This window comes from Zosterops lateralis (assembly GCF_965231275.1).
Source record: "Zosterops lateralis genome assembly, chromosome: 18".
NCBI classification, from domain to species: Eukaryota; Metazoa; Chordata; class Aves; order Passeriformes; family Zosteropidae; genus Zosterops; species Zosterops lateralis.
Window position 1 is genome coordinate 9,877,207 of NC_139778.1, and position 12,489 is coordinate 9,889,695.

At 46.0% G+C, this 12,489-nt stretch overlaps 1 protein-coding gene across 2 annotated transcripts in view; it reads right to left on the reverse strand.

Moving 5' to 3' along the window:
- ABCA5 (ATP binding cassette subfamily A member 5) overlaps window positions 1–12,279 on the reverse strand; it is a 41,375-nt gene extending 29,096 nt beyond the window's left edge. For both annotated transcript variants that reach the window (XM_083874573.1, XM_083874574.1), the window contains exons 1-6: window positions 12,197–12,279; window positions 8,333–8,476; window positions 5,041–5,154; window positions 4,584–4,788; window positions 2,024–2,182; window positions 1,067–1,164 (exon numbers count right to left, since the gene is read on the reverse strand). In XM_083874573.1, the coding sequence (XP_083730699.1) occupies window positions 1,067–1,164; window positions 2,024–2,182; window positions 4,584–4,788; window positions 5,041–5,145 (567 nt within the window). In that variant the 5' untranslated portion in view covers window positions 5,146–5,154; window positions 8,333–8,476; window positions 12,197–12,279. The remainder of the gene's footprint in view (window positions 1–1,066; window positions 1,165–2,023; window positions 2,183–4,583; window positions 4,789–5,040; window positions 5,155–8,332; window positions 8,477–12,196) is intronic.
- Between the last annotated feature and the right edge of the window lie 210 nt (window positions 12,280–12,489).

Consider the following 12,489-nt stretch of genomic DNA (forward strand, 5'->3'; position numbering starts at 1 on the left):
GATCCCAGCTGGGATTTGACACAGAATTTCCCAGGATTAACAGACAGATAAAGGAGCCTGGGCAGCTCCTGGATCTGCCTTTCCTTGGGGTGAGGGTTGGGATTGTATGGGATTTTATGGGATTCTCCCAGTGGTACCTGGACAAAACACAGCCAAACCCACCCTGAATTTTCAGCCTTCTGATCAGATCCCAGAAGAGATCTGACACAGCATCTCCCAGGATTAACAGGCAACAGCAGAAAAATCAGCCCCTGGATCTGGAGGGTTGGATTTTATGAGATTTTATGGGATTTTCCCAGTGGTACCTGGACAAAACAGTCCTGGACAAAACACAGCCAAACCCATCCTGAAACTCCTGCCTTCTGATCAGATCTCAGCTGAGATTTGACACAGCATTTCCCAGGATGAACAGACAGATTAAGGAGCCTGGGCAGCCATTGAATCTGCCCTTCCTTGGGGTGAGGGTGGAATTTTATGGGATTTTATGGGATTTTCCCAGTGGTACCTGGACAGAATACAGCCAAACCCACCCCAAAACTTCTGCCTTCTCATTGGATCCCAGGTGAGATCTGACGCAGCATCTCCCAGGATGAACAGACAGACAAAGGAGCCTGGGCAGCCACTGGATCTGCCCTTCCTTGGGGATTTTATGGGATTTTATAGGATTTTCCCAGTGGTACCTGGGGAAAACACTCTTGGACAAAACACAGCCAAACCCACCCCAAAAATTCTGCCTTCTGATCAGATCCCAGCAGAGCTCTGACACAGAAATCTTGCAGGATTAACAGGAAGATACAAGAGGCTGGGCAGCCCCTGGATCTGCCTTTCCTTGGGGTGAGGGTTGGATTTTATGGGATTTTATGGGATTTTCCCAGTGGAACCTGGACAGAACAGTCCTGGACAGAACACGGCCAAGCCCACCCCAAAACTTCTGCCTTCTCATCCAATCCCAGCTGGGATCTGACACAGCATCTCCCAGGATGAACAGACAGATTAAGCAGCCCCTGGATGTGCCTTTCCCTGGGGATTTTTTGGGATTTCCTGGGGATATTGTGAGATGTGTCACCTGGATGATGGCAGCATCAATGCAGGCCTGCAGGGCTGTGAACCCCGAGCTCCAGTAGGTCACAGACTCGCAGCTCTTCTGCAGGTTGGAGCAGGTGGCTGCAGAGAAAATCAGGAATAATCAGCTTTAGGATCCCTTCTGAGCTGGGCCATCCCAGGATTCCATGTTAAAATCCCAAAAAACAGAGTTATAGCTGCCCCACTCCCTGACAACAACCCCCACAAAGCAATATACTCAAAGCCAAAAAAAAAAAAAAACCAAAAAAAAAACAACCAAAAACCCAAAAAAGAAAAACATGGGATGATTCCCCATCTTATCTCAAGAAAAAAAATCAAACAGTCTGATTACCTGAGAAAGTGGCAATCATCCATATAAAAGCCCATTAAAAAAGTGAGCTCAGGATTGAAAAGAAAACAAAACTGGTGGATAGGGGAGGCAAAAGAAGCAGCAAAAATAACAACAGAAATAAAATAACATCATAACAAAATAACAACAGAAGAAGTTTTGGTTCCAGACAGGCAAATTCCTGTCTAAAGCAAGCCAGTATATGACAAAAAAAACAACAAAAACAGTTGATTAAGAGTCAAAAGAGAACCAAAGAGAGTGGGTAATTACAAAAGACAACAAAATAGTCTTTTTTTTTTCTTTGTTATGGCCATTGATAAAAGAAGAACATCAAAAGACACACTGGGGAATAGATGCCCTATCTAACCACCTAAATGAAAAAATAGTAGCCAGAAATTTATACTCCACTATCACTCGAGATCAAGTGCAAAAAAATCACTGGTGTAACATAAATTAACCACATAAAAAATTATAAATAAAGCAGAGAGCCTTCCAAGCAGGCACGACAACACCATCACTGAATGAAAAGAGACTAAAGCCTCCAGAACTGGGACCTGTTAACAAATCAATGCCCAGAAATTATTGCTGGAAATGAGATTTTGCAGGTTTTACCCCTGGACTCGGTGTAGATGGAGGACATGGCGATGGAGTCGTGGAACCTCAGCTGGTAGGACATGGAGTCCTTGAACACGACCCCCACAAAGTTGGAGGGTTTGAGGAAACTGGCCTCCTCCAGCTCCTCCTCGCTCAGATATTCCTCTGTGATCAGCCCTGTGGGAATGGGAAAATTAAATTTAAAAAAAAGGATTTGGTTTTAATTTATCCCCCCCTCCGCCCCGGCACAGCCTGGAATTAAAAAGGTGCTTTAAAGGAAAGTCATAAAAAAATCCCAAATGGATTATTGGGGTTTGGAGACTTTTCGCACCCAAAAAATTTCATGAGTGTTTGAGATAATTTTTATTTTTATTTATTTTTTTTTTGGTCACAGGGAGAGAATATTCTCATGAACAGGCACTGCAGGGGTTCAGCTCAGCAGGAGGATAAATAATCCAAATTTATCCATATATATATATATGGATAAATTTTATATATAATTTATAATATATACAATAATATATAAAATAATATATATGATCTATAATATATATTATCTATTATATAATATATATCAATGCACAATATATTATATATTTATAATATACATAATTTATATATAATATATATATGGATATATAATATATAAATATATACATAGATATACATTATATAATATATATAATATGTAATAGATATATAATAGATATTATTTTATATAATACATATAAAAATATGTAATATATAATATATATAGTGTACATATATATACAGTGTACATATATATATAGTGTGTATATATATATATATATATATATATAAAAAATCTAAATAATCCCTATTTATCCCAAATAATCCAAATTAATCCAAAAAGGATTTTTCCCCCACATTTTTTGCTGCTCCCACATTTTCTGTCCCTCAATCCTTGCTGGCTGCCCCTGAGTTTATTCCCAGCATTTCTCAGGGTGGTGAAAATGGATAAATCCATCAAAATGTGGAATTTTTGTCCCTGATTTCAGCAGTGGACGGGAAGAGAAGGAAGAGGAGATGAAGAAGATGCAGAAATGGGGCTGGGCTGTGGAGCCAAAGTCATTTTGAAGGATGAAAAACATAAAAGAAAAGAAATCAAAGATCCTAAATTTAAAAAAAAAGAAACAGAGTAGGTTTGGAGAAATAAGTTCTTTCTGTGTGTGAGGTGTGCAGGAAAGTGTTGTGAAAAAAAAAGAGCAAAAGAAAGGGAAAAAAAACCAGGAAAAACACCACAAATAGGAAGAAAAACAAACAGAAGGGAAAAAGTGAAACAAAAGGGGGAAAACCCCAAACAAATGAGAAAAAAACCCACACAATTAGAAAAAACCCAAATAAATGAGAAAAAAAAATGAAAACAAATGAGGAAAAAACCCAAACAAATGAGAAAGGAACCTCAAACAAATAAAATAAATAAACAGAAAACCAGGAAAAACAAACAAGGGTAAAACCCAAACAAATAGAAAAACTCCAACAAGTGGGAAAAAAACCCCAAATATGAAAAAGACAAAACAAGAAGAAAAAAAACAGGAAAAACCAAAGAGGGGGGAAAAAGCCAAACAGGGAAAAGAAAAAAAAAAAACCAAACCATGAAAACAGGGAAAAAAAAAGACAATTGCCTTAAAAAAAAAAAAGAGGTGACAAAGTGTTAATGAGAAAAAAGAAACCCAAACCAACCAAAAAATAAACCCTTAAAACCAGCAAATAAACTCCTGAAATCAATTAAAAAACCCTAAATCAACCAAAAACTCCCAAAACCAGGGAAAAAAACACCAATCCGGCAAAAAAAACCCCAAGCCAACAAAGAAACCCCAACATCTTCATAGTCCCTCCTCTGGAAAATAAACAGATTTTTTTTTTCTATTACATCACCATTCAAACACAAACTCCAACATGATATAAAATAGAAAAAAAAAAAAGAGATTTAAGGTGTGAGTACCATCCTCAAAGTTATCAAAAGCCACTTTCTTCATGATCTCCTGGGCCATGGGGCTGGGTGGCCCAAAAGGAGCAAAAAACCCCCAAAACCAACAACATAAAAGCCCCTAAAACAAAAAAAAAAACAACACTAAAACCAACCAAAAAATCCTGAAACCAACAAAAAAACTCCCAAATCAACCAAAAAAAGACCCCCAAACCAACCAAAAAACCTTCAACAACAAAAAAACCCCACTCAACATCTTGACATTCCCTTTCTTCATGATTTCCCAAGCCATGGGCGTGGGTGGCCCAAAACCAGCAAAAAACCCCCAAACCAATCAAAAAAACCCTAAAACCAACAAAAAGCCCACTGAAACAAATTAAAAAAAAAAAATCCAAATCAATCAAAATCCCCAAAACCAACCAAAAACCCCACCAAACCAATAAAAAGAAAATTCAAACCAACAAAGAAAAAAACACCACCAACAACCAAAAAACCCCAATATTTGACATTGCCTCCTATGGAAAATAAACAGATTTTTTTCTATTACATCACCATTGACCTCCCTCTTCAAACACAAGTTAAATTATCAAATATAAGGGGGAAAAACAGGATTTAAGGTGTGAGTACCATCCTCAAAGTTATCAAAAGCCACTTTCTTCATGATCTCGCGGGCCATGGCCGTGGGCGGGGTGTAGCCGATGACAAAATTCATCAGCATCGACGTGTCCAGGGGGCCCAGGTCAGTGTTGGCCATCTCCTCATATTTCCTGTGAGGGTGCATCATGCTCATCAGGATCAGCCAGAACAGGAAAAATAATGGGAAAAGCACCTCCTGCACCAAAAAAAAAATAATATTTTAAAGCACAGTCATAGAAAAAATCCCTCCTGAAGTTGCAGCTCAAAGAGGGGCCGAGTGCAGGTCCTGGGGCTGCAAAATTCCCTCAATTTGATGCCAAATCCTTCTGAAAAAAGGCCATTTCACCCCAAAATTCAGAGCAGATCATAAATCTTCATGAGCTTTAAAATAAACCCGAATTTTTCCCATTATTTGGGAGTTATTTAAGGAAGCAGGAGCCCCCCTTACCTGGACACTGCTTTTCTTGGTCCTGCATTTAATGAGACAATTCTTGAAGAGCAGAGCTCGGGTTTGTCTCCACACTCCTGCTTCCCTTGGGGCACCTGGGGCCATCTTTCAGGACTGGTTTAAGAAGAAGAAAAAAATAAATATATATATAAAATTTAATTTTAATTAAATAAAATGAAAATTTAATTTTTAAAAATTAATTAAGATTTTAATTAAATGACAAAACGGTTTCCAAAGTGGAGGGCAGGGAGTTGCAGCCTCTTATTTTTGTATTTTCACAGCCAAGTTTTCACTCTCAGTTTTTTCATGTTTTTAATGGCTTAATACACATGGAGAAATTGGGAATGGGAGAAACTGGGAGAAACTGGGAATGAGAGAAATTTGGAATGGGAGAAATTGGGAGTGAGAGAAATTGCGAATGGGGGAAATTGGGAATGAGAGAAATTGGGAATGAGAGAAACTGGGAATGAAGGAAATTGTGAATGAAGGAAATTGGGAGAAACTGGGAATGAGGGGAAATTGGGAATGAAGGAAATTGGGAATGAGAGAAACTGGGAATGAGGGAAATTGGGAATCCAGGTGGGAATTTGGGCTGAAGATGCCTCAGGATGCCTTGGAGCATCCAAGGGCAGGACCAGCTCTAGCCCAGCTCACGGGCCCTGACTCAAGCTGGGCTCATTTCCCTTTCTCCCTTCATGGATCCCCACCCCAAACACCCCTGTGGATTCAGCATCCCGGGCTGGCAGAGCAGGAGAGCAGGGCTGAGGGCAGGCAGAGCTGAGGGCAGGCAGAGCTGAGGGCAGGCAGAGCAGGAGAGCAGGGCTGAGGGCAGGCAGAGCTGAGGGCAGGCAGGGCTGAGGGCAGGCAGAGCTGAGGGCAGGCAGAGCTGAGGGCTGGCACAGCTGAGGGCAGGCAGAGCTGAGGGCAGGCAGAGCTGAGGGCTGGCACAGCTGAGGGCAGGCAGAGCTGAGGGCAGGCAGGGCTGAGGGCAGGCAGAGCTGAGGGCTGGCACAGCTGAGGGCTGGCACGGCTGAGGGCAGGCAGGGCTGAGGGCAGGCAGGGCTGAGGGCAGGCAGGGCTGAGGGCTGGCAGGGCTGAGGGCTGGCAGGGCTGAGGGCTGGCAGAGCTGAGGGCAGGCAGAGCTGAGGGCTGGCAGAGCTGAGGGCAGGCAGGGCTGAGGGCAGGCAGGGCTGAGGGCAGGCAGGGCTGAGGGCTGGCAGGGCTGAGGGCTGGCAGAGCTGAGGGCTGGCAGAGCTGAGGGCAGGCAGAGCTGAGGGCTGGCAGGGCTGAGGGCAGGCAGGGCTGAGGGCAGGCAGGGCTGAGGGCTGGCAGGGCTGAGGGCAGGCAGAGCTGAGGGCAGGCAGAGCTGAGGGCAGGCAGGGCTGAGGGCTGGCAGGGCTGAGGGCAGGCAGAGCTGAAGGCTGGCAGGGCTGAGGGCAGGCAGAGCTGAAGGCTGGCAGAGCTGAGGGCAGGCAGGGCTGAGGGCAGGCAGAGCTGAAGGCTGGCAGAGCTGAGGGCTGGCAGGGCTGAGGGCAGGCAGCCAGAGCAGGAGAGCAGAGATGAGGGCAGGCAGGGCTGAGGGCAGGCAGCCAGAGCAGGAGAGCAGAGCTGCCCCGGGGCCAGCTGTGCAATTGGCCATGGATAACCCCCTTCCCTGCTGGAGCACAGCCAGAGCCAGGGAGTGCTGCTGCAGCCCAGTTTAACCTTTCCCTGTATCCTGCAGCTCATTTTAACCTCTCCATGTATCCTGCAGCCCATTTTAACCTTTATGTGTATCCTGCATCCACTTTAACCTTTCCCTGTATTCTGCATCCACTTTAACCTTTCTGTGTATCCTGCAGCTCATTTTAATCCTTTCATTTATCCTGCATCCCACTTCAACCTTCCCATTTATCCTGCATTCACCTCAACCCTTCCATTTATCCTGTATCTCATTCAACCTTCCCATTTATCCTCCATCCCACTTTAACCTTTTCCCATATCCTCAATCCCATTTCAGCCTTTCCCTGTATCCTGCATCCACTTTAACCTTCCCATTTATCCTGCATCCCACTTTAACCTTTCCACTTTAATCTTCCCCTCAGCCCAGGAGTGCCCAGCAGTGCTGCACGTGGCACTTTGGGAGAGGAAAAAAGAAATGAAATTCAGTGGGAAATGTTCTTCCAGGCGCTGCCTGCATGTACAACGTGAGAAATGGATTTGTGGAGGGTTCTCAAAGCCTGACTGAAGCTCACCGAGGCTTGTGCAAACTCTGAGATGAGATGTGCTGATTTAGAAAGGCCATGGTGATGCCTTTAAGTTTTCTCTTTCCTGTGTTCCAGGTTCTGTGGTGGCCAGGGGGGCAGCCCTGAGCTCACAGTCAGTGTCACTCAGCTCTGCACACAGCAGGGACACAAAACAAATCCTTGCCCAAATGGACACCAAGGACAACTCTCAGGCCCAAGAGCACAAACAAGGGGGGCTGGAGGGAGGAACAACAAGGATGGGACCTCACAACCTGCAGCTGCAATTGGACAATTCAAGCCCAAGCTGCAAATGGACCAAAACTGATCCAAGTGTCACACCTGGGGACCCTTTGGCCATTTGGGGACCATTTTGGGTCCCCCTTGGGTGTAGCCCTGGCCAGGCTCTTGTCCTGCCCAAGGTGGATCCTGGAGGCCTTGGAATAAATCTCTGCTTTATTCTCCAGCTCTGCCCAGTCTCTGCTCCAGCTCAGCCCTCCCAAGGCATCAATGGAATAGGACAGACATTGTTGAGAGAGAAATTGAACTGGAAACAAATTTGCCTTGCAAATAGACCAGATATTTTTGAGAAATAGAACTCTGAAAGATAGTATAATGTACCAAGACCCACATGGAGTATTTTTAGATGATTAACTTAGAACCGTTAGCAGTATCGTGTGGCAAAAGCTGATAGGCCAAAAAATCATATATTTGTTTTTAACACATATTTTACAACACATTTGAAAATGCATTATAAATTATACTTACACTATAAATGTAAATTACAATACACATATTTTATTATATGTACATATGTATTATATGTATTGTATTATAATACATAATACATTGTATTGGAATTAGGAAGTAGGTTGGCTTCTGATTGTGCTGGTGTGAATTGTAACATGTGTACTGCCTCACCCTTCACATGAAACTGAAAATGGAATAAAACCTTTTAAAATGCCTCTCAAGAACCCCATCTCCAAGTAAAAAAAAAAAAAAAGAAAAAAAAAAAAAAAAAAAAAAAAAAAAAAAAAAAAAAAAAAAAAAAAAAGTTTTTCCAGCAGTACCTGGAGAGGGAGGATTGGGGAACTGGAAGGGTTTTCTTTCTTCTCTCCTGGGCTGTGCCACCCTTTTTGCTGCTGAGCTTGGGAATCAGGGGTCAGACTCCATCTCCCTCTGCATCCTCAGCTGGGGACGCTGGAACATTTCACCTGGGGAGGTGAAACAACACCGTGAGTGGGGACAGGAGCCACAACCCCCCTTTAGCCAAATATCTGAATAACTTAAGCTATTTTCTGCACCAGCTAAACTGTTCATAGATAAAAACACACCTGCAGTCTTGTTTTTCAGAACTTTTAAAGATTTGTCATGGTTACAGGAACAACAACAGGTCTAAAAATAATAAGTAACAGCCTGAAGAAGTGTCAACAAGAAATGCAAAACTCAGACAGAAGACACAGAGCGTGGTGATGGACACTTGACCAGTCTGGTGGCCTGAAGGATGGACAAATGACTCAGCCAGTTGAGAGACTCCTGCAGGCACCACCAGCAGTGCTGGGAACTGTAACTGTGGCTTTATGTAAACAATAAATGCCTTCTGTTGGGATCATATTGATCTGTTTATTTCAGCAGCCTGTTTTCCCCCTGCAGCAACACCCACAGCAGTGAAAAACCTGAGTAATTCAGCCAAAACACAGGGGAGAATGTAGGAATTTTTCTATATTCCTGCTCCCAGCACTCCTTCCAGGAGCAGGCTGATGTTCCTGGTGCCTGTGCACAGCTCTGGGCTCTCAGTTATCTCCACATGGCCCAAACTTCCTTCCCTGGCTGGATCTGAATGGGGAAATATGTTGTTTTTGGGGGTTTTTTTGGAGCACAGTCATCACCTCAGTGAAGGGACACAGGAAGTTCCTCAGATGTCAACACTGCTATAAATACACAAATATTTTATACACTGAGCCTGGCTGAGCAGGGGAGGGATGAGAGGAATATGAGGGGAATAAAGGGATAAAAGGAGGTAAATCCCTCTCCCAGGCTGGCTCTGGGGTCCCCCATGGAGCAGTGACCCCTGGAAGCCACGAGGGATGTGGGACACAACTGCACATCCCTGCCAGAGAAACTCTGGGAAAAAATCCCACCTCCAGCCTGGAGTGCTGCCCTCCCACTGAGACTGCTTAAAAAAATAAAAAAAAAAACCAACAAAACAGAGTAAAATAAAAAAAATCTGCTTTAAAAAAATAAAAATTAAAAAAAATCCAGCTACAAAATAATTCAACACCAAGCTGTGACAGCAACCAAGCCCTGCAGGAAAAAAATGAGTACAACTCCTCTGGATATTTTTCAGGCAAGAAACGTGTCCCCAGTGACAGCAGAGTGTTTGAAAAATAATCCAAAGCAGCAGTTTCTTGCTTACAGGTCATGAAAATGACTGTGCTTCTCCCCACAGCTCACAGCCACTGTCTGCACATTCCAAGAGCATTCCCAGGAGCAGAAACTCCACCTCAAAGCCCCTCAAAGGTCTAACCCACCAACCCCTTCCCCTCAACCACAATAATTTAATGAATCGCCCCAAAAACTGGCCAAAGATGATTTAATGAGATTCAATCACTGCTGTCAGTGCCTCTAATTATTTTCTCTCCATTCCTAAAACCCAAAACACTCCCACATCTCCTCTGGAGCTCTGCCACGCTTTCATTTACATCAGCCAGGTTGGAGGAAGGGTCACTGGGAGAATGTTAATTAATTTTTCATGTTACACCTCCACCAAAGCTGCAGAATGATGAAGGACACGCTGAAGGAGCATCACTTGAACGGGGAAAAAATTGTATTTGGGGGAGGCAAAAAAACCCAACCCAAATCCTCTATGAAAGTCCAGATGAAGGAAAGGAACACAGAGAAAGCTGCCAAGGCTTTTTATAATTGATTAATGCCAGACAAAATGAAGATTATTCTCAACTTGTGAGAATCCTCCTGGATTTTTTGAGATCCTCCTCCTCGATCACTGACTTGTGGTTTGTGCTGAAATGGGAAGTTGGGTGACACAAAAAAAACCTTGTGGGCATCTCAATCAAAGGCATCTCATGGGAATGACTGGGCTTTAATCCCACACCAGAGATGTCAGTGCTTCTTAAATAATGCTCAGAGGATGCTTGGGAACCTTCCCTTCCCTTCCCTTCCCTTCCCTTCCCTTCCCTTCCCTTCCCTTCCCTTCCCTTCCCTTCCCTTCCCTTCCCTTCCCTTCCCTTCCCTTCCCTTCCCTTCCCTTCCCTTCCCTTCCCTTCCCTTCCCTTCCCTTCCCTTCCCTTTTCCCTTCCCATTCCTTTTCCCTTCCCATTCCTTTTCCCTTCCCCTCCCCAGGCACAGACCTGGCAATGGGCTCTAAAGGTCACACAGTGATTTAGTGCTGCACATCACGTTTGCCTTGTCTCTCCAGCAAAAAAAAAAAAAAAAAAAAAAAAAAAAAAAACACCCCAAAATACAAAATCCTAAAGAAAACTCAACAAGAGGGGTGCCAGCTAAATGAGCTGTGCCTCGAGGCAAAAACACAGCCCCAGGAATGGCAGGAAAATTGGATTATTGATCCTGCAGCTACCAGGGAACAGCCGAGGTGGTGCTGGAGCAAAAAACTCTGATGGGCTCCTTATGGCTTCAGTTATTCAAACTGTGACTGTGACAACACGTAATAACGTGAGTGCTTTATGTAGGGATTTAAAAAAATGGGCTGAATTTTCTCCCTTCGCTGAGTTTCCTCCCTGCTCTGAATTTTGTCCCTTCCCAGCCCCAAGGGGGGTCCCCTCCCCGCCCTGCCCGGGGCTGTAAATCCCTTCCCTCCAAACTCGTCCCTGTTTCCCTGCGGGGACAAGGAATGACACGGAGCAGAGCACGGCTCGGGCTGTCCCTGCACGGCTCCCGCAGCATCCTCAGCTGCATCCCTGAGCATCCTCTGAGCGTTCCTGAGCATCTCCTGCATCCCTGAGCATCCTCTGAGCATCTCCTGCATCCCTGAGCATCCTCTGAGCATCTCCTGCATCCCTGAGCATCCTCTGAGCATCTCCTGCATCCCTGAGCATCCTCTGAGCATCTCCAGCATCCCTGAGCATCCTCTGAGCATCTCCTGCATCCCTGAGCATCCTCTGAGCATCTCCTGCATCCCTGAGCATCCTCTGAGCATCTCCTGCATCCCTGAGCATCCTCTGAGCATCTCCTGCATCCCTGAGCATCCTCTGAGCATCTCCTGCATCCCTGAGCATCCTCTGAGCATCTCCTGCATCCCTGAGCATCCTCTGAGCATCCTCTGAGCATCTCCAGCATCCCTGAGCATCTCCAGCATCCCTGAGCATCTCCAGCATCCCAGAACATCCTCTGAGCATCCACTGCATCTCCGAGCATCCTCTGAGCATCCGGAGTATCCCCGAGCATCCCCAGCATCCCCGAGAATCCACTGAGTATCCTCTGAGTATCCCCTGCATCCACTGAGCATCTCCAGCATTCCCCTGCATCCTCTGAGCATTCCCAGCATCGTCTGAGCATCCTCTGAGTATCCAGAGCATCCCCAGCATCCCTGAGCATCCCGGAGGATCCTCCTGCATCCCTGATCACTCTCGAGCATCCCTGAGCATTCTCTGACCATCTCCAGCATCCTCTGAGAATTCCCCGAGCATCTCCAGCATCCTCTGAGCATCCCCGAGCGTCCTCTGAGTATCCCCAGCATCCCCGAGCATCCTCTGAGCATCTCCAGCACCCTCAGCATCCCTGAGAATCCACTGAGTATCCCTGAGCATCCTCCTGCATCCCTGAGCATCCCCAGCACCTCCCGCATCCCCGCCGCGCCCAGTCCCAAGGACCCGCGGGTGTCTCAGAGTGAGGACACTCCTGTTTCCCACATTCCCCTTTCCCCCCGCTCCAAACCCCAGGAAAGGCGCTTTTCTCACCGTTAGTGTCGCAGCCCCGCCGGCGCGGCCATGGGTCCCCGGCAGTGAGTGACGCGCAGGCAGGTGCAGCCCAACTCCTCCTCTTCCTCTCCGCTCCTTCCCCTTCCCGTCCCACCCGGGCCGGGAGGGGCCGGGCCCGGCTGCTGCCACCGCCCCCGGGCCCGGGACCGCCCCGTCTGCCCCGGAGGGCGGCTGGGAGAGCCCCGAGCCCCCCGGTACCCTCTGGTGCCCCCCCAGTATCCCCCGGTACCCCCTGGTGTCCCCCCAGTATCCCCCAGTACCCCTCCGGTGCC